The 21,153-nt window shown below is 40.0% G+C and overlaps 1 protein-coding gene across 6 annotated transcripts in view; it reads right to left on the bottom strand.

The window, feature by feature from the left end:
* The window catches only part of RABGAP1 (RAB GTPase activating protein 1), a 164,171-nt gene that overhangs the window by 22,485 nt on the left and 120,533 nt on the right, over positions 1-21,153 (bottom strand). For all 6 annotated transcript variants that reach the window (XM_037036821.1, XM_037036824.1, XM_037036820.1 and 3 more), the window contains 6 exons: positions 12,723-12,836; positions 7,429-7,503; positions 4,474-4,599; positions 3,699-3,842; positions 1,647-1,688; positions 1,275-1,403 (listed from right to left, as the gene is read on the bottom strand). In XM_037036821.1, coding sequence (XP_036892716.1) covers positions 1,275-1,403; positions 1,647-1,688; positions 3,699-3,842; positions 4,474-4,599; positions 7,429-7,503; positions 12,723-12,836 — 630 coding nt within the window. The remainder of the gene's footprint in view (positions 1-1,274; positions 1,404-1,646; positions 1,689-3,698; positions 3,843-4,473; positions 4,600-7,428; positions 7,504-12,722; positions 12,837-21,153) is intronic.

Below are 21,153 nucleotides of genomic sequence, written 5' to 3'. Positions count from 1 at the left end.
CCAGTAGTGAGCTTCTTGCTCACACCTACCCTGACACACTAATTCCTGTTTTACCCTCTGGAGTCACATACGGTAAACACAATAGTCTTTTATGTTCCCTATAAAATCTGAATTCAACTATTTATTTTGTCTCTCATTTGCCTCCAGCTGATAATCCCAAACTAAATTCCTTCAATTATTTTTTGTTCTTCTTTCAGAACATAAACTTTATTATAACATGAACACAGGAAATCCTGTTTTTTACCTTAAAAACTGTACATATCATACATGCCATTGGGAGTGAAAAAAACTGAGTGGGTTTTTGTCATGTAGTATTGGTTTCACACTAGGGAGTTACTGACCATAGCGACGAATACTGAAAGTTAAGGGCCACCACAGCAGAACCCATGAAACCTGCGGTCTGCCACTAACTAGCTGTAGGACCCTGGCGGTGAGGGCAATGCCTTCTGTGTGTTTTGGTTTGTCTTCAAAGTGGGAATAATAATACCTCTCTTAGCGCTCAAAGGCCAGGGGAAGCAGTAAGATTAATCACACAGGACACAATACATATAAAAACACTTGAAAGGCAGAGGGGTGAGGAAAAGGGAGAGATGCTGGTCCAAGGGCAAGTTCCAGGAACCTAAGGCGCAGTACAGAATGGAGGTTGCAGGTAATAAGACTGCACCGTAGGCTTGCAAGGTGCTTGGAGAGCATGACTTCAACGTCCTCACCATCACAACCGCAAAATGGTAACTCTATTGGAGGAGGGATATGTCAACCAGTCTTTCTGTAGGCACACTCTGAAATAGATACATCATATCACCACTCTGTATACCTTCAATTTATATAACACTGTATGTCAATTATATCTCAGTTAGGCTGGAGAAAAACAGACGTGCCTAATCTGGGATCCCGTGAGAGCCCTAATTTTAGGCCTAGACTGTGAAGGAAAGGCAAAGTGTCACAAAATACCCACTACAACTAATGAATTGTTATGTAGTATACATTTGGCACCTCAGATGTGTTTGTGGTTTTATTTTTTTAATGTGGGGAAAGTTATTACCCTTAATTATGTTAACCAGAAGAATTTTATTTTCTCTATATTGTACTATGTAAGTTAAGTGAAGAAAGAATTACCCTGAGGGAGGAGAAAACCTGTTACAATTTTTTGGGGAAAAATATATAATATAAAAAACCATTTTAATTTTAATGTATTATAAATGTTGATACTTTGATCGAGAATAGTGATATATTTGCTGAACAAAAAAATTAAATTAATGCAAAAATAATTTTACCTTCATGTTGCAAGCAAGTTCCATTAGCTTCTTTGCATTTTCTTCTGAGCGATATCTCTTAGGAAGCTGAACCCTGAAGAATTTCAAGGCACCTTCAAAGTCCGTCAATAGCAAGTCATCCTTCGAAGTCTTAAAATAAAGAAAACACACTGTGTGTAGGAAAGGTTCTTGGCTTTGCAGATGTCCAAGAAGCATTTTATAATCTCAGCAGCTTTATAACCCCCAGAAGATACTTCTCAGCTTGGCCAGAGCTACTGGCTCATCTCCACTCTCAGGGGCAACATCAGAGCACAGTGGCCGGTGAGACGAGATTGAGACCAAGATATTGCAACAGAGAATGACAGATAACTCAGTTTACGAATAAATACGTACCTTTAGTAATCCAAGGGCGACGTTAAAAATAACACTTATTCCCTGAAAAAAAAAACATAAAATAGTATTTTCAATGTTTGTACCTGGACCATAAAGCCATCTGTCTTAGGAATATCCCACACATTTAGAGAAATTATAAAACATTAATTAAGAAATGGAATATCCCGAAAATGCCTTGGAAAGTGAAAACTAGAGCCACCACTGAAACACCACTTAAAGGAGACCAGACCTGGCCTCTCATTCTTGGGAGAGAAGTGCTCTTCCAGACCCGCTCTCACATCTGACAGGAACACTCTTCCAAAGTGCCCTACTCTTCCAAACCAAAACACCAAGTCCTAAGTGCGTGATCAGAAAATAACTCCTGACTTATTTTGAACTTTATTTTGTGTGGCCGCCTTCAAGGTACAAAATTATTGGGAGCCCTACAGCCCAGAACCGAATCTGCTCAGGGCTCCTTCCGATTGGCCATCCTCCATGCCACCCCTCTAGGAGAGGTGGGGGCAAAGGACAAATGCGGGGAGGCACTAACCTCTGCTGATTGAGTTAAACTATGTAAGTTCTGGGATCTCAGTTTCTATAACTAATATTCTCCCAAGGGTTTTCTAAGCTGGTTAGTTTGGTTTATTTAAATTACTGAGCATGCTACTGGGCTCCTAACTACTGAACAAACGGTGATCTAAAACAGGGAGAACCCAGGAGAACCGGACAACTCAAAGGTTTGAGGTTTGGATTTGGTGACATCAGCTATGATGTACGCAAGTAAAGGGGTACTTGGCAGAAAGGAAGAACAATGGTATAGTTGGGACTGTCATTTCTTATAATGTTTCAAGCTGGGTAGAAGATATAAATTCTTTAATGGATTTTCATGTTTTGCATAGGTTAAGATTAAACAAAAAGAAATATTGTGTAGATGTTTATGTGTCTATAGATGTTCCAGTAATGAAATTAAGAGGTTAACAAATAGTATATATAGTGTAATCATATTTTAAAATAATACAGACCTATAATATGCATTATCACATAATATTCCATATGAAAAAAACCTATTCCACATAGAAATTGTACTGCACACATACACACACACAGAAAAAGACTGAAAGCACATATACCAAAGTGAGATTAGAAATATCTTTAAACCTCTTTGCTATTATTTTTCTAGTTTCTAAAACAAAAATATATTGTTTTTGAAATTAATTAATTTTTTCTTAAATACACCCCCCCCCTCCAAAACCCAAAACTATGCTGTGGCAAAGGCTGTTATTTACTCTAATATCTACTTTGTTTTGGCAATAGACCCCTCTAATTTATTGCAAATTCCTATCAAGCTTTAAAAAAAATCTCTCTTGCCCTGACTAATGTGGCTCAACTGGTTGGTTATCGTTCTGCAAAGTGAAAGGTCATTGGTTCGATTCCCAGTCAGGGCAGGCCTGGGTTGTGGGCCCCATCCCCAGCTGGGGCGCATGGGAGGCAACCAACCAATGTTGCTCTCACACATTGATGTTTCTTTCCCTCTCTCTAAAAATATAAATAAATAAAATCTTTGGGGGGAAAAAATCTCTCTTGTACATTCCCACTTACCAATAAGAGGTAAGTGGAAACACAGATGGAACTTCCAGGAAGTCTCTTTTAAAAAAGGGGGCATGCGCCCTTTCCCATCCCCTAATCTTTGCAGCTTAAAATACAAATTTGGTGGCTAGAGCTCTAAACAGCCATAAAGATGAGAGTCACACTCTAGGGAAGGAAGTTATTGCCCACCTCTGCCTTCTAGCATCTGAGAAATAAACCTCTGCTTAATCACTGTTGTTTTGGATTTCCTCAAAAAATCAGGCAAACCTAATATTAATACAAATGTCTAATACATACATGTTTTTGTTTTTGTTTTAGCAGAGCGCCTTTAACAAAACATGATCTTTAGCTTCAGCCCAAGGAAGAGTCACTTAAACTTGGACTTCCTGGCACTGAAACAAACTGAGCAGAACAAATTCTGTTTGGAAAGCTGCTACAAGACGGGCACAGTAACAACCCCCAAGTGCTGTGGCCTCTGAAACATACCTCACATAAAAGCAGGTCGATGATGTGGAAGACCATGTAGAGAGGGAATTTTGCAGTAAAAAGTGTAAGAAACCACTGGGAAGCATACATGTGAGCTTCAAGACTTATATCCAGGAAGTGGTTGTACAGGTCGGGAATGTATTCCTGAAATAGTAAACTCATTAGTTTTAGGCACATATGCAGCTATTCAGCTCCCACCCAGGAGGCTCATAAATCTAACGGGAATAGGCCAAAAAAGTCACATAGTTGCGTTTTTCTAAAAACCTCCGAAGTGCTCAGAAGACTTATCATCTGGCGTTATCTGGCACTCAGCTGTCTTTTCTTGTCCACAAACCAGGTCTGAAGAGGAATACCCAAAATGGTGACAACTATTTGGAAAGACAGTTTTTCTTTCCAATTATGAAATGTTTGGGAGAGTTTGTTTCACTTCTGATGGGAGATTCCTAACCAGTCAGCCTCAGAGGCTCAGCAAATACTGCTTGACTGAGGTGCTGTGTTAAAGGCCCCTACAAAGCCATTTGGTACTTTGAGTGTTTTATGAGACTGAAAACCCAGCTCACAGCCAACAGGCTCACACCTTATTAACCTTGGCATCATCATCACACAGTGAGAAACAAACACAAACCAACCAAGCCATTCTTAACCCTGGGTGCTCAGGCAATCCCGCTGTCCCACCGCTCCTTGGCACCATTTCATCAATCGCTTCTGCCCAGACCACTCTGCCCAGACCACAGTCTAATCTCACTGGCAAATGCAAATTGGTTGCTCTTTTTACCTGCATGAGGCGCTCCAACTGGTAAAATTTGCAATGCAAATCTTCAAAGTTTTGCTTGAAAAGTTCCCTGAGACCATAGTCAAACATGATCTTGACCAGAACACTGAATGCCTGTTCTTCAGGCATCTGTTACAGAAAGGGAATGAGACGGGGGGAAAAAATTCAAAAAACACATACAGAAATTTCCTCAGTATATTAAATTCATCCCTCTATTCTCTTCTCTGGATACCACTGAGTTTAGCGATATGTAGTTAACTCAGGCCCATGGTTGTGCTTCTTAACATTTATTCGCTCAACGAAGAAATCATCATTGATGATTTCTCTATGTCAAACACGGTTCCTGTCCTTGAAGAGCCACCCACACAACCAGGGCACAGCAACTGTAGTAAGAATTAGGCAGAAAAGCCCTAGCTGGTGTGGCTCAGTGGACTGAGCACCAGTCTACGAATTGAAAGGTCGCTGGTTCTATTCCCACTCAGGACACAAACCTGGGTTGTGGGCCAATTCCTCAGTAGAGGGAGTGTGAGAGGCAAATGATTAATGTGCCTCTCCCCTTTTCTCCTTCCCTTTCCCCTCTATAAATAAACAAACAAACAAATTCCTTCTTCTAAAAACAAAAGAATGAGGCAGAAAGACGGTGAGAACACAAGGAGGGGAAGCCCGAGTCTGCCTGGGGGAGGCGAAGCCCGAGTCTGCCTGGGGGAGGCGACTCTGCAGGGAGGACAGGACTTGGAAGAGCAGGACAGGCCAACACACAGGCTTGGGTTTCACCTTTTGCAAAGCATGAGACCTTGTAAATCACGCTACCTCCTGGCTGCCATTCCATTCTAGTAAGAACATCTTTCTTCCTCACAGTTGTTGGAAAAGATAGCTAGAGAAAGCTTACATTTTCCAAGGCTTGCAGGAATGCTCAAAGTACTACGGTTAATGCTCACAGTAATACTTAGAATACTGCAAAAACTCTACTGCTATTTATAGATGTTACCCATTTATAATACCTACATTTTCCATAGCTTTATAGAAAAATATTTCCCCAGGAACCTGGCAAAATGTGTGTCTAGTTTTCAAAATAGAAAGAAGGCACTGGAAATGTTATTTAAGGCCTGGCCTGACTGCAGCAAGCCTTCTAAATGTCAAGAAGATGGGCTTCTGTGGAACAAGACAATGGAGGTGGGCTGAACACAGCAATCACTGGGATGAAGGAAAGCTAAAGAGCAAATCACACTAAGTAATAAATAAGAACAATACAGCATATTATTATTGCAAAACTTAAGGACTGCAGGCAAAGGACCAGACTCTTCCACACGCGGAGGGAGCCTGGGTCTGACCCAGAGCAGCCTTCTGGTAGGCAGCCCATCTGCCCTTGTGCTGGCATTTACTGAACACGATGGCAAACAGCACAGAAGTCAAACTGAGTCACTGGGGATTCAGTCAGGAAATCCATTTTATTTTAAAGGGCTTGTGATGTAACTTCTATGGAAATAAATGTCCTTGGACTGAAGCTGAGAACAAAGACTGTCCACAGAGGCTGGTTAGACTTTTAGATATAAATTGGGCCTAAAACAACAAAACACCACCGAATTTAAAAACTTTACCTGCTGATGGACAATGTTAATTAGCTTGACTGCATGAGCGTTTCACAATGTATATGTGTATCAAATCATCACATTGTATACACACATGCTCAAATGCACTCGTCTTTCTCATCAATTGCACAGCTTTATCCTGTTTTACCTGCCTCCCAAGACCAATAAGCTGGGTTCAGTAACAGCAACAAGATAGCAGTGGTTTCTGTTTTCCTTGTACTACAACCTTGTATTTTACTTGTATCACACGAAAAGACTTAAAACTTCAAAGCTTCCCCCTGCTCAGAGAAACAAAATTCGGACTTCACAGCCCAGCCCCCATGGGTCCACTGGGCACGCCTGTCATCCCCAGGCCCCTCCACTTCCATCATTCGCGATGCTCCAGTCCTCCTGACTTTCTGTCAGTCCCTTCCACCTGCAGTTTCCCCAGTTTCAGTGCTTCTATATATTGTCCCATTTCCTCTACCGGGAATACTCTATTCTCTACTCTCTTGCTTTTTTGATTAAAGGCCTGAATGAGTCAAATGCAATCCACTGATCTGGGCTAGAAAAAAAGCTACAGAGGACTTTACTGAGAAAACCACTGGGGAAAACTGAATGTGAATTGTGTGTAAGCCAGTACTGGATTAGTGTGGAATTTCTCGGATGTGACTGTGGTATTACAGTTATGTCCTTAGGACATACATGCTCAAGTATTTAGGAGTGAAGTATGAGGATGTTTGCTACAAATTTTCCAAAAAAAGATTATTGATAAAAAATATAGTGCGTGCGTGTGTGTGTGTGTGTGTAAAACAGGAAGAAAAAATGCAGCGAGAGACAGAGAAATCAGTGTGGAAAAATATTAACTGGTAAATTAGGTAAAGAATATACAGGTGTTCACCTTAAGATTTTTTCAATTTTGCTGCGAATCTAAAAAAATATAAGTTGGAGGGTAAAGGTCTTGAATGAGTGAATGAATGAATGAACAAATGAATGAACGAACGAAAGAAAGAAAGATGGCACTAAAGAAAGCCAACTTCTTGGCCGCCCTCCTACGCCAAAACATAAATCCCCAAACAAATTCTAATGACAGTGGCTACTTTAGAGAAGACAAAATGTCCCCAAGGGTCCAACTAAGACTGAAGTCTATCCAATCGTCCTAGCAATAAAAACAAAGTCTACCCTTATACCAGTTTTCAACATTGCCACTTATGCTCACCATGTTCTCTTCCACAAGGACAGTAAGTTAAGAAAAAGGTTTCTAGATATAGAAGTTAAAACTCATGTCCTAGAGTCTGGCCAAAGCCAATATAAAATCATGCTCAAGTCTAAGGCTAGTAAAAGCAGAGGCAAGCCGTGTCTAAGCCATAACAGAGATTCATTTACTCACGTGGAGCAGAAGAACAGCAGCGAGAAATGACTGGCCCTGGCAATAACCAATCTCTTCATCATACACAGAATAAGCCTGAAAAAAAAAAAACATGAAGTGTGAATGAATGCAGTCACTCGTGGGCCACAGGTGCCCTACAGGACCTTGAACACAAGAACCTGGAAGATGCTGCCTATGCTCCACTGCGGCATTCTGATGGTCAATGAATAAAGCAAACATTTCTCTCCAATCCCATTTTTTATTTTACAATACATAAATCTGTCACCACACTACCTTCTGTTGCCAAGGAGCAGGGAAGGTTAAGCAAACACCACTTCGGTACTAAATAAAAGTCATCATATCTCCTTGTCTTTGCTCACGCTTTTCCTCTGTCTGAAAAATATGCTCTTCCTTCAGGCTCCAAACATATTACACCCCCCCAGAATTCCCTCTCTTTTCAGGGTTTCTATGGTACTTGCTACACGTGTATGGTTGGTACAGCCCTCACCTCACTGCACTTTAAACGTCCATCCTCTCCCCGGATTGGGAGCTCCTCAGGGGCTGGGGTGATGTCTTAGTCAGCCTAGCCAGTACCTCACACATAGCAGGAACTCACTCAACACTGTTAATGTTATTCAGCTTCTTTCTGGGAAAAAGTCTTTTGGCAAAGACAACAAAATGCAATTCTTTCTACAATGCCAGTAATAACTTTTCTGATAAGAGGGACTACTCTGAAACTGTTTGTGGGCTCCTCTGGAATTCTTATTTTGTATTTCTCTTGGCAGTGGTGGATCACTACCCATCTCTCTGAACATGATCTGTAACAGAATACTGACATCCAACGTTCCTTGTGGTTTACTCTTTGGTTGTTTAGCTGCTTTCCAGAGTCTTGTTTCTATGATTACTATTTCTAGTTCTCATGTAAGTTCTTGTGGAAAGGGGAATTCCTATAATTCAAGATGTTATTTCCTGTCTGACAAATTTATTTCTAATAAATCTCTTTTTATCGTCCACTTGTTTTTTTATGCCAACGTTCCCCTGTGTCCCAAGAAAACTATTTAGAACTGGGTATGTTTAGAATACAGATCACTTAGTAAAATGTTATGCCAATGCTCATTAAATGAAAATTAAGTCAACATATAAATACAGAGGTTTTATCATTAGATTTTGGTGAAACTCTAGCTTTTAAATACACATGATGTAATCATGCACTCATAAATTCAGGTAAGATTCACTATAATCCCTTTATATCCCCCATTTCATCAAAGCTTATCTGATGGGAGGCCCACAGAATGAGAAACATGTGCTTTCTCAAAGACAAGGTGTGCACCAGGCTTAGAAACAGCCTGTTCACAAAACAATGTGGTACCACTCAAATCTGTAAAAATTAACAACTGTCAAAACTGCTAGTAATATATGCAAATGCAGCTCGATGTTTGTGAGGGTATCATTCAACAGCTGATGGATCAAGAAAGAACACAGACTTCAGAGTTAGAGTCAGGCTGACATCCTACGACAGCTCATGTCTAGGTTTAGGTCTTAAACTCTTACTCAAATTCTTTATTTGTTAAGATGAAAATGATAATAGCATTTATAACATAGAGCTCATCTTGTTCTCAGCCCTCTCGTGTCAAGTGCTCAGCTTAATCAATTATGCACTCAGATGAAAATGTATCAATTTTTTTAAAGACTGGAGGGGAGCCATATTTTCCAGGCTCACGGAAAAGCCTGAAGGAATGCCTACCCACAGGAAAGTACATGATACGTTTGGGAAATGTTTGGAATATAAGGTTCATGGAGGCTGCAAAAACACGGGAGAGGAAAGGCATTTCGTTACTCCAACATTTAGTGCCAGGCCCTGTGCCACGTGCTGCACAAGCTGGCACACGTGAGCAGCGCTTCCTGCCCTCGAGAACGCCACAGTGCAGCGGGGCAGTATGGCAAGTAAATCACCGGAGTACAGTGAGAAGTTCGATGCGGTTAAGATATAATATTTAGGAAATAAGCCAGGATATATTATAAAGTGACTTTAATGCTAAGCTAAGAAACTGAAGACTAGGAAATAAACTAAATTTTTAAAATTTCATTCTGTGGGTTATGGGGAAGTATTAAAGGCTTCAGTGGGGACCAGTGAAGTAGTTCAATTCTGGGGTCAACAAAAGGAAAAAACAGGCTAGAATCCAATGACAGAAAGACTACTGCAAGGTGGCATTTGTAAAAGTGCTGGCACCATGTGACAGAGACTTGTGCCAGGACAGTAGACAGAGAGGAAAGTATGGCGGCAAGAAACATCAGTCATACCAAACTTCACATGGCCAGAGAAAGGAACTGAAAACCAACAGAGATGTGACTATATCTTCAGCAAAACCACGGCATGGGGGAAAAGGAAGACTGTTTTTAATTAAAAGAGACAGAAAAAACTAAACATAATGTGGATATCGCTGAATCTTGATTCTAACCAAGCTACAGCCACTCAGGGAAATCCGAAAAAGGAGTGGCTATTGGATGATACTGATGGCAACTGAGAGAACTGTGTGAGGCCCCGAGGCGCCTACTTTGAAGGGGACTGAGTTACCACTGTCCTATGTACAATGTTTCTTATATCTGCTTCCATAAATGTCTCTATTTTTCATGGTGCATGGCTGGATACCTTCTGGGCAGACCTTGTATTTAATTATACTCTTGAACTTTTATGTATGTCTGAATATTTTCACAGAATTTCCATAATACAGCTGTCCCTCAGTATCCACAGAGGACTGGTTCCAGGACTCCCCTGAACATCAAATCTGCAGATGCTCAAGTCCCTTATGTAAAATGATGTAGTATTTACATATAACCTGCATTTGCATACAGGCTACAGCAGGGTATGTCTACATACCATTTCATTCTCCTGGATTCAGCATGATGCTAGGGGCATGGCAAATTCAAGTTTTGGTTTTGGGGACTTTCTGTTTTTTTTTTTTCCTTAAATATCTCTGATTTGCCGTTGGTTGAAGCAGCAGATGCGACACCTGCAGACATGAACTGGATGGCTGAGAGCAAAACTGTAGTTCTGGGGGTGACAGCGCAGAGCGCAGTGGTGACTGGACGAACGCCTCTGTGAGGGGCAGGAAGGCAGAGCTGACATAATGAGGGAGTGAGCAAAGGTGTGAAAGAAGTGAGAGTACAACCAGGGAGCAAGAAGGTGAAGCAGAGAGAGCCGCACAAAGATCACCATGAGGTGGAAACTACAGTGCAGCAGGGTCAGAGGCCGTGAGCACAGGGCTTCCCTTCTGGGCAGCTAGACTGGCTGCTGATGGAAGCACAGGTGAACAAGGGCTATAAAAGGACCACCAGAGGAGGGAATTTAACCAAAATAATAGTTTTATGCATCTCATGGGGAAATTAAAATTAAACTCAGGTGTTGTGGACTGCTCTGCCTGGTTTCAGGAACTGTAATTCTACCCACTGTGGCTAAGAATGAGCGAGTGACCTCTGGAATTCGAGCCACAGGAGATAAAGCTTGTCTCTGGTAGTGAATGCTGCCTCAGTGTCCTCTCCCTGCCCCCAAAGCTTGGTCAATGTTGATGACAGGTAAGTCCCCTCAGAGGAGGGGCAACCTAAGCCAGACATGATCACTTGGGAGGCCATCATGGAAGGACTTGGGGGGCTGCAACAAAGAGTGAGCATTAGACCCTTGCCCCTGGCTAGGTGACATAGCCCGAGTCCCCATGTCTTCTGTGAGAAGCGCTTCCTAGCTCTAACCCACTTAAGCCTGAATATCTGATGGGGAGGGAGGGGTGAAGCTCCTTGCCTTGCTAGAGAGAGAGAGAGAGAGAGAGAGAGAGTGAGTGTGTGTGTGCGCGCGTGTGTGCACGCGCGCACGCGCTAGGGGGTGGGGGGGTGGAGATCTGGCATCACAAAGAATTCCTCAAAATCCTATGAAACCTGATCTGCTAAGAGTGCTTTCATTCATGTTAGGGGTCTGAGCAGGAAACCCTAAAGTTTCTGCAAAACCCCCTTCCTGACTGACTCTGACTCAGACTAAGCCCTCAGATTTCTTTGAAATGTTATCTACTGTTTGATCCTTGCTGCCCTGTATTCCTGTGTATTACAACCCAATAGAAGCCCTTGGAGGAAGGGGCTCGAGGCCTTTTTCCCCTGAGAAACTGGCCACTGCTCAAGGCCTTTTTCCTCGGAGAAACTGGCCACCTCTCCTCCCCAAGCAGATAATGTCTTAGTAGTGTTTACTTTCATCCATGGTGGATAGGGGGACTTGCGGGAAAAGCCACCCCCACACTCAGGAAGCATTTCTCTAAATTCTAACTGCCCTTATAGTTTAAAGGACCTTGTTTACCATTGGAGAATCAGCCTTTATTTGTAGCCTGTTCAAAAACCAGTGGTTTCTTTTGCCTTTTCAATCACGACACTTAAGTTCCTTAAGGACATGTCTTGTGCCTCAACTGTGGTTCATATGTAGATGTTAAATAGGTACTTGATTAGCTTTGGGGGAGAAGACACAGGAACAGTAAGGCTTAAGAACTCTGGTCTCAAGCCCTGGCTGGCGTAGCTCAGTGGATTGAGCGCGGGCCTGCGAACCAGACGATCGCGGTTCGATTCCCAGTCAGGGCACATGCCTGGGTTGCAGGCTGGTTCCTTGAAGGCTAACTACCAGCAGGGGACGCACAAAAGGCAACCATACAATGATGTTTCTCCACCTCTCTCTTTCCCCTCTAAAGATAAATGAATAAATAAAATCTTAAAAAAAAAAAAGAACTCTGGTCTCAACTCTTCCTTTTGGCTTTGAAGTTACCAAAATCTACTAGAAAACGAGTTACCAAAGTTGAACAGTATATCATTTTCTTTGTGGTTTCCAGGCACAGACCTGCTGACAGACACCAGTATTTCCCAGCATTTATTATGCTGCAGGGTTAAAAGTCCACCTGGATGGGCATCAGCACTTGCTACTATTAGATGTGTCCCAGGGGCCAAGTTCATCCCCTACATTTTGAGAATTGAAGAGGAGCTTGCAATGTTACAAAGCTCAACTGGTTTTACAAAACCAGCTTTTGAAAATCTGAATGTGGAGCCAGGGGACGGTCATCGAAAGCCCTGATTAAAATGGTCAAAGGAGCCCTACCATTTTACTAACAATTCATTCCTGTTCATTATGGCCTAAAATTGTGTTCTTACCTTTCATTTTACAAAGCATTTCTCTCCTTTTTTTTCCATTCTTAAACATCAAATACAAATTATATACTGCAGTTACCTTTTGCATAAACTTAAAGAACCAGACTGACCATTCAAAACCAAGTCTTTTTTTTCACATGAAATACCTTGCATATTTTATATAAGGAATCTTGTCCATCTCCTCCCGTGTCCTTAAAGTAGTCATGGGCTGGGAACGTCCGGTTAATATCCCGGGTGATAGCACTGTCCTGGGGAGACTCCTGTGGAAACACAGGCAAGACAAGGCTTAGTGATCAACTGTGTCCCTATGTGTTCAGGTTTCTACCACCTGGGCTTCTTATTCACATGCTTTAAAGTGCTGCAAAAACATACATGGCTGCGTCTCTCCAGAAGGTACCTGGCCATGTAATACGAAAAATAGAGACATTTAATGAACAAGCTACAAATACAAGAAATACTGTACGAAGGACAATGACACCTCAGTCCCCTTCAAAGTAGGCACCTTGGAACCTCGCACGGTTCTCCCAATCGCCGCCATAAGCTGCCCCATCATATTTTCCTGAACCTCATCAACATTCTGAAATCTCTTCCCTTTCAAAGGTGATCTTAGTTTTGGGAAAAGTTGGAAGTCACAGAGCACCAAATCTGGGCTGTAGTGGGGGCCGAGTCACCTGGGTGATCTGATGTTTTGCCAAAAAACTCTGCACAAAAGGTGATGCATATGAAGGTACACTCTTGTGACGAAGCTGTCCATCACCAGTTGCCCGTAGCTGCACTCTTGGGAATCATCTAAATAGTTTTTGTGGAGGAACAAAATGATGCAGATTCATTGCTCTATTTGCTCAGTCATTTTGAATGTGACAGCCACACAGTACACATGCTCACTCAGTGGCATCTACCACCCCCACTGACTAGAACAGTGAAGTCATCATTGTTTATGTATGTGTATTCTAGTCCTCTCCTTGGCTGCCAGCTACACTGATGTTGTACAAACCATTCTTGTTATATTAACAATGGCTGGACTTTTTCTGAACAGAGCATGTCTAGAGTTACTATGTCTTCACAGACAAACTACTCGAGTAAAAGCAAAATTAAATGTGATGGGGGAAAAAGATGGAAGAATAGCAACCTGTTTCACTCTATATACTTCATGTACACCTCATTCCTTTTGTAAGAAAGTGCAGCTGGTTACCTTTCTACTGTGATAGGTAAAATGTGCTATTCAAAACAGGCTTCTGAAGGAGGTAAACTGCTCCTGTTAAAAAAAACTGGGTATAGCCTGTCAGGGTGGCTCAGTTGGTTAGAACATCATCCTGTACACCAAAAGGGTTGTGGTTTCAATCCCTTGTCAGGGCACACACCTAGGTTGTGGGTTTGATCCCTCACTGGGGGGGTGGGTATGAAAGGTAGCCAATCAATCTCTCTCTCTCTCTTAAGTCAATTAAAAAAATCCTCAGGTGAGGATTAAAAAAAAAACAACCCTGGGTATAAAAACTGTTGCTTTAAGCCCTGGCTGGTGTGGCTCTGTGGATTGAGTGCCGGCTGTGAATCAAAGGGTCGCTGGTTCAATTTCCAGTCAGGGCACACGCCTGAGTTGTGGGTCAGGTACCCAGCAGGGGGCACAGGAGAGGCAACCACACATTGATGTTTCTCTCCCTCTTTTTCCTTCCCTTCCCCTCTCTCAAAAAACAAACAAACTCACTCTTTTAAGAAATAAAGGAAAACACAGGTCCACAACTCTAAAAAAAAAAAAGTTGATTTAACTGAGCCTTTGGCATCAAACTCATATGTCAGGTTCTTAGATAGAAAATGGAAGCCCCATAGCTGGGGTTTATCCTAGGAGCAAATGGCATAACAATGTACACAGCGATTGACTCAATATGAAGCTAGTCTACCAAGTCCAAGGGATGCAAACAGACTGTGGGAAAGCATCCTTTGCTTTTGTCATGACTTAACTAAAACTGAGTGTCAATAATGTTAGCAACCCTTTGTAAAACATACCAAGCGTCCAGCTATTTCTAGAATCTTCCCCTTTGTTAAATTTTATTTGCTCACATGCTAAAGAACTGGAGCACAGAAACATGACCTTCTATTTGCACAATGCACTGTCTTCACAGCCAAGAAAATAGCCTTGGTTCTCCTTGAAGAGACTCTATCATATTCAGGACTCCATCTGAGAGCTTGACGCTCCCATTTCAAGATGAAAAATGAAGTGATATTCCTCTCTTGTCCAGTAATTTCTCTAGTCTAGTCTTTCAGCTAATTATGTTCCCAGGGTCATAAATACATTACAGCTGTGGGATTTGAACTAACTAACTTTAAAGTCTATGCTCTTTCTTAACCAGTAATCTATTAAAACCTTCAAAGACGCTGCCACACTGCTTTTCAAGGAGCTTAACTGGCATTTACGACTACCAGTTTTTTATACGTTATTAACGACAGTTAAGACAGCTCAGAACTGTGGCGATTCCTGATAGAAGGACAAAATTCAACGTGAGACCTAAGGCTACAGCAGCTACTGCCTGGTGCAGCTTCCTGGCTGTAGCACATGGACGGGAACAGACACACATCCAGGGGTGGGAAGAGTCTCCTGAAATTGGGGAAAGAGGGAGCAGAATTTGGGGAGGGCAAGGCAGCTAGAATGTGTAGCTTGGAATGCTGGAGAGAAAAAGCTGAACAGAGGGAGCTGCACGGTTACCTAGAGGGGTCCCTGCAAGTCATGAATCGTGAAACAAAAGATGATAAACTGGACTTCACCCCAATTTAAAAAATTTCCTATTCAAAACAAACACCGCTGTTAAAAACATGAAAATGTAAACCATGACCAGGACAAAATACCATGAGAATCTCTTTGATAATAAAGTTTTATCCAGAATATAATTCTTAAAGAAAATAAGGAGACAAGTGATAAAAAGGGGAGAATGGTGGTAAAAGACAGAATACATAGCCCACATAAGACATAAGCTAGCAAATAAGCTCAAGAAAATAACTCCACATCATTAGTCCTCAGGGAAATAGCAATTAAGAACATGGCAAGATTCCGCTACAAACCCACTGAATGCCCACATGAAAAAGGTCCAGGATACTAAGGGCTGGCAAAGGGCATGAAACAACTGGAACTCCCGTATGCTGCTGGTGAAGGTACAAAATGGTGCAAATACTTTGAAAACAATTTGAAAGTTTCTTGTAAAGTTAAACATACCCTTACTGTACAATTCAATTATTCCAACCCTAGGAATTTATCCAAGAGAAATGGAAATATGAATGCATGTAAAGATGTGAACTCTAATGTTCATAGCAGATTTATTTGTAATAACTGAAATGGGAAACAATACAAATGTGCTCCAATGGGTAAGTGAAAATTTTCTTTAAAGGTGTTACATTCATATAGTGAAATACTACTCAGCAACAAAAAAGGAAAAGCCTATTGACAAACACACAGCATGGATGGATCTCAAAAACATTCTACTAAGTTAAAGAAGCCAGACCTAAAAGACTATTATCTATAATGCCATGTATATGAAATTCTGGAAAAGGCAAAATTATGTTATAGAAAGCAGAGAACTTTTTGAAGTGATGAAAATATTATCTATCACATCTGTGGTTAAACTGTATTGAACCATTCACTTAAAATTGTTAAATATCCCCTGGCTGGTGTGGCTCTGGATTGAGTACCGACTGGCCTGTGAACTAAAGGATAGCTGGTTTGATTCCCAGTCGGGGCAAATGCCTGGGTTGCGGGCCAGGTCCTCAGTAGGGGGTGGGGGTGAGAGAGGCAACCACACATTGATGTTTCTCTCCTTCTCTTTCTCCCTTCCTGAAAATAAATAAAATCTTTAAAAAAATAAATAAAATACAATTGGTGACTTTTATTGTACATAAGTTACATATGAACTCATTTCCAATTACGATGGGAAAAAAGTATAAAAAAGGATACTTATACAAAGAGACCCAGGATGATTCAAATGCTTTAGATTAAGAGTTTTCAGTACTACTCCAAGAATATATACCTAAATGCTAAAAATGACATAAATCCATACTTACCTCAAGGCCTTAAAAACCAAGGGCATGGCTCCCTCAAGGGTGTCCAGCCTGAGGCCCAGGATGGCTGTGAATGCAGCCCAACACAAAATCATAAATTTACTTAGAATGTTACTAGATCTGTTTTTGTGATTACGCATCACAATGTATTTAACGTGCAGCCCAAGACAACTCTTTTTCTTCCAATGTGGCCCAGAAATGCCAAAAGGTTGGATACTCCTGGATATATCTGAGTTTTAAAGCTGGCTCGGTTTCTCTTAGTAGTTAAACAACTTGAGGTAAGATTCTTATTTCCTCTGGCTAGCATCACCCACCTTACAAAGCTATAGTAAAGGTTACATTAAATGTGTATGTAAATTAGTTAAAGATACAAAGAGCTTTGAGCAGTGCCTGACTTGTACATAGTGCCTGACATGTACACTTGATAAAAGTGAAAAGAAGCAAAGTCTCTAGCAATGCTGAGAGCAAGGGCTGTCCTCTGCACACACATATACACACACACACACAACTGATATATAGGATACATACATACCCGATGCCTAGAATACAGTATTTTTCATGTTTGTATCTCTTATGTTACCTTTAAACTTACTCACATAGGGGTAGAAACAGTGACTCAGTTTTGTAACTTCCACAGCGCCCAGCATGGTGCATGGCACCCAGTCATGTTTGATAAATGCACCCCTAACAGTGCAAGCGCTGCTTTGAGACTGAGCAAAGCCGGGGCTCACACGGTCAACAAACAGCCTTTCCCAAGCGGGACCTCCAATGCTAATGATTGAGTCAAGATCTATGTGAATGAGGCACCAAATAAAATAGGAAAGAACCTTATCAACTGAATAATTTAAAAGACAATCCAACTAAATATCTGGGAAAAAAAGCTGTGATGATTGATTTCATTAATAACTTCCAAACAGTGTGAAATAAGGCTTCTCAACTGTCATGAGAAGCAGATCAGAGAGTAGACTTTGAAGTGATGGAAGGATGATATATAACATCTGTAGTTAAATTATACTGAACCATTCACTTAAAATTGGTGAATTTTATTGTATATAAATTACATATGGAATTCATTTCCAATTCCAATGGAAAAAACATGTCTTTTGGCTCAAAACATAAATCAAATCATCCTGCAATTGTCAAGAAAAATAACAAGGAAAGGGGGTCTACATCAGAAATATATGCTGCATTATTGTGAGTTTAGTTTTTTTTAACCTAGCCCTAGAGTATGTGAATTCTCCTGATCCCAGTTTCAATTTTAACACACACATAGAATGTGAAATAACTACACACAGAAATGATCACAGGCATATATTCTTTGCTAGGGAATTAGGAAATCTTTACTGCTGAGAAGTATGTTTCATGAATAGCTCAAGAAGCCAAATGGACCACAAAGAGTCCCAGCTTCAATTTTGAAACTTATCTCACCCATCGAGAAAAAAATAACACTGACTTCATTGAAATTACAATTTTCTAATGATAAATCATGCTATTAAGACATAGGCACGAAGAACATGTATCTGAAAAGGAACTATATCCAGAATATCGACAGAATTCAAAGAAAAGAACCTAATAAAATGGATAAACATGTGAGAAGACACTTCATAAAATAAATTATACAAATGGCCAACAAGCAAATAAAAAAACAGGGTTATGTCAATTACAAGCACAATGAGCCAGCCAGCCAGCCAGCCAGCCAGCCAAGATGGCTGCAGGGAGAGTGACTTCTTGTGCAATGACAGATAGGGCTCGTACCTGGAATACTCTGAACAGAGTAATTCAATCAAATGGGTACTTGAAAATCAGAATTACTGATTTCAAAGTCCTGAAGGACAGTGACCCAAAGCAGCATTAAGCAGTTTCTGAAAGGTTTTGGGGCTTGAAAAAAAGAACAGGGATTTAAAGCACTAAAAACAATGATTAAGATAAATTTTACATTGACAAAACTTTCTAGAAATGATGAATAGACATGTTATTAATTTATATTTAGAATGTAGTTATAAAAAATTCTGAAGAAGCTGTTACTTCTATCCTTCAATTATATCTCCACTTGAATTATATCTCCATTTCTGAATTCTGATTTTTTAAATGTCAGATGAATTTACTGTACAAATTTTATAAAACAACAATGAAAGCTCTGAAACATGCTAAGAATGATACACAGTGGGTTAAGACAATCAGGAAAGTTAGAAAACTATATTAAGAATTGAGAGGAATATGGAAAGCTTTGAAATATTTTCTGCCAGGTAATCAGTCGCATCAGAACGATTGTAGAGATCACTTGAAAAGGATGCATGGTTATTGGAGATACATGATCTGAAGCTTCAACTGCACACAGGATAGAAAAATAACAAAGAAAAAACCAGAAATATTCTGTAACTAGTCAGTTTTCATCCATTTTTCATCTCTTATCCACTGATCAATCATAGGAGTCTCCAGAGAATCAAGGAGTAAAATGTCCTTGAAAACAGGTGAATTTGAAAATTCACATGCCGGAATTTCTGATGCTTTCAAGAGTGATAATAAATCTAAGAGCTCCATGTGAGCCAAATGCTTAAAATATTTGGTCTAAGAAAATATACAGAACTTATGAATAAATCCAATTTGACAATATGAATAAATCCATTTGGCTTACCAGAAGCCAAACTGTACAAAAATGGTCCAGAAATTCTAATGACAAATTTAGTAAATTCCTTTCAGAATAATGACATCGTTAAATGGGAAAGATTCTGAAAACAAATCACAGTAACATTATGGATGATTCCTTCCTAAGAGAACGCCACAAAGGGTTTGGTAAAACATGTAAACCCAAGTGCTTGTAAAATTAGGGTCTGTACAATACACCTGCCTCCTACCAAACAGCTAGGAGCGAACACAGCTAATGCAGGGAACCTGCTGATGTGGTGCATATTGGATGACACTATTCAGGGCCAAACTGATTAAGTGAGCCACACACAGCCTCTCAACCAGACTACAGTTGGTAAAATGGCTTAACAAGCTTTTACAAACGTACCGAAGGCGATGGTGCAGAGATGTAAACTTAAAGGAAAAGGGAATGGCAAAAATAGTCAGTTGATAGGCCCTGAAAATTATTGTAGTTAATGGTAGTAGTTTTTTTTTTTTCCTGATCAGCTGGTTTTGTGTTTTCGCTGCTTCATTTAATCCCAGGGAAAATAGCTTTAATCTCCAGAAGAAAGCTAAAATGCAGTATGATTATGTAATATTAACATCTTGCGAACTTTTTCTGTTAAAAGTTAGATAGCAAGTATTTTTGGCTTTGTGGGCCATTCAGTGTTCCAATTACTCAACCTTCCCTTTGTAGAGCAAAAGTAGCTACAGACAATATGTAAATAAACACTTCTGTATTCTAATAAAACTTTACTTATAAAAACAAGAAGCATGCTAAGAAGCTCCTAGACCATGTTGCTTTAAATATACGACACCACAGTAATTCATCATGTGCGACATGGCTGGAGAGATTTTTGTAATGATTTTAAAATACATTAGCATGCTGCTTCTGATTGATTACATACACGTTATACTTGCAGAAATTCTGTAATAAGCTGCAATAATTTAAAATGTATATTCCTTTAGACACACTGTTCTTTTTCATGTAATAACAAATGTTAAAAATGTTTGCAACATTTTATAAAAGTCAATTCTCAAAGTTCGTATACAATATTTCTGTATCTCTTATGTAGTAAAGGTTTAAATAAAACCCTTGAATTATAGTGGTACACCATCCCTCATATTTCAAGCAGCAATAAAAACAGTATACATAATAAATACACACACTAAAACATATTAGACTGGCTAAAATAAAAATTCGATACCAAATGTTGGTGAGGATATGAAAGTGGTACTCTCAATTGTTGCTAACAAAGTTGTAAAATGATACAAACAACTTGGTGAATTACAAGGCAATAAAGTTAAAATCACACCTACCCAGACCCAGCAAATCTACTCCTTAGGTATTACCCAGGAGAAACAAAACATACATCCAAGAGAAGCAAAGTATGTACAAAAATGTTCAGCATAAATTTATTTGCATTAGCTAAAAACTAGACACCAAATGTACATCACAGAAAAAGATTAAATTATGGTATATTTGAATAACGTGATAATATGTGCATTGCTGGAAATAATTTCATTAAAAACTGTACTCTAAAATATCAGTGCTTTAAAAAATTTATTCACTTAAAAAATACTGAGAATTAACACCCCACACCAAACTCCAAAGCTTTTTCCCCCACCTTTCCATTCATACTCCTGCCAAATGAGACTACTCACTGTTACCCAAACATAACCCAAATCAATGACCTTATTGCATTTTTAAAAGAAAAAAATCTTCTTGTTTTCTTAGTATAACAAAAAAACCTTTTTGTTTTCCTACTTTGATAAGACTTTTTGCTTCCTTATAATAATAATACTAGGGGAAATAAAAATAATTGCAGAAAACAGAAATTAGGTAGACACATGCCTAACTTTTTACATAATTATTTTGTAAGTTTACACTGCTTTGAAAATTAACTTTTA

Source organism: Sturnira hondurensis, unplaced genomic scaffold (genome assembly GCF_014824575.4).
Source record: "Sturnira hondurensis isolate 20B ecotype Veracruz unplaced genomic scaffold, ASM1482457v3 Scaffold0022908, whole genome shotgun sequence".
NCBI lineage: Eukaryota > Metazoa > Chordata > Mammalia > Chiroptera > Phyllostomidae > Sturnira > Sturnira hondurensis.
This window is presented reverse-complemented; position numbering and strand designations above follow the sequence as displayed.